The sequence below is a fragment of the Eschrichtius robustus genome, chromosome 4 (assembly GCF_028021215.1).
Source record: "Eschrichtius robustus isolate mEscRob2 chromosome 4, mEscRob2.pri, whole genome shotgun sequence".
Lineage (NCBI taxonomy): Eukaryota > Metazoa > Chordata > Mammalia > Artiodactyla > Eschrichtiidae > Eschrichtius > Eschrichtius robustus.
Window position 1 is genome coordinate 147,898,124 of NC_090827.1, and position 1,098 is coordinate 147,899,221.

The 1,098-nt window shown below is 46.0% G+C and overlaps 1 protein-coding gene across 1 annotated transcript; it reads left to right on the forward strand.

Moving 5' to 3' along the window:
* The first annotated feature begins 359 nt into the window (after positions 1 to 359).
* Positions 360 to 725, forward strand: LOC137763901 (non-histone chromosomal protein HMG-17-like). The gene is given in 2 exon segments (XM_068542346.1): positions 360 to 549; positions 551 to 725. Coding segments are annotated over 2 exon segments (270 nt in total). The 5' UTR covers positions 360 to 454.
* Positions 726 to 1,098: the final 373 nt, after the last annotated feature.

Genomic DNA, 1,098 nt, shown 5'->3' on the forward strand with positions numbered 1-1,098 from the left:
ATTGTGCTGTCATGAGTCAAATCCCCTCTTAACCTTAACAACTCTTCTAACCCTTCCCTTTATCTTCTTACTCTAACCAAAAACCTGGGCGTCTCCTTGTTTCCTTGCAATACTCTCAAGTTGTAGGTGTTTTGTTTTGTTTTGTTTTGTTTTAAATCCTTCGAGTCCTGCTTGCTCTCCACTGCCAAATCCAAACCTTTCCCCTTCCTTCCAAAATCCTAGTTCCCTTGAGATGCATACCATTACACTACAGCCTGAACCCACCCAGGCTGATTGCCTGCTAAAACCAAAATATCAACATTCTCAATAGAACTTAAAGAATGCATGCACAGAGTTTCAAAACAGAACAGTAGGAGCAGTGTGAAGAAGAGGTGAGAGCGACCCCTGGACCGGCCAAAGCCGCGCGCCACTGCGTCCCCATGTCCAGCGCCTACGTCCCGCCGCCGTCGCCACCATGCCCAAGAGAAAGGCTGAAGGGGATGCTAAAGGAGATAAAACCAAGGTGAAGGACGAACCACAGAGAAGATCTGCAAGGTCATCTGCTAAACCTGCCTCCAAAGCCAGAGCCCAAGCCTAAAAAGGCCCTTGCAAAGAAGGGAGAGAAGGTACCCAAAGGGAAAAAGGGGAAAGCTGATGCAGGCACGGATGGGAATAACCCTGCAGAAAACGGAGATGCCCAAACAGACCAGGCACAGAAAGCTGAGGGTGCAGGGGATGCCAAGTGAAGTGTGTGCATTCTTGATGACTGTGTGCTTCTGCTGACTGTACAGTTTGAAGTACTATTTTCTATCAAGTTTTATAAAAATGCAGAATTTTGTTTTACTTTTTTTTTTTTTTAAGCTATGTTGGTAGCATACAGAACACTTCATTGTTGTTTTTTTGGGGAAGAGCACATGTCACTAATAGATTGTCCCCGAAGCTGGATTGACGTGGGAAAAAGAACACCCTTCCCGTCTGGTTTTGAGAGACTTCCTCTTGGTTCCCAGGAAGGAGGGGTTCCTTGATGTTGACACACAGTAGCCACCTTGGCACAAATGCCTTGTGGTGTGGAAAAACTAAATTTAGTTTTTATGTCCTCTTCTCCCTCACCACCTTCAG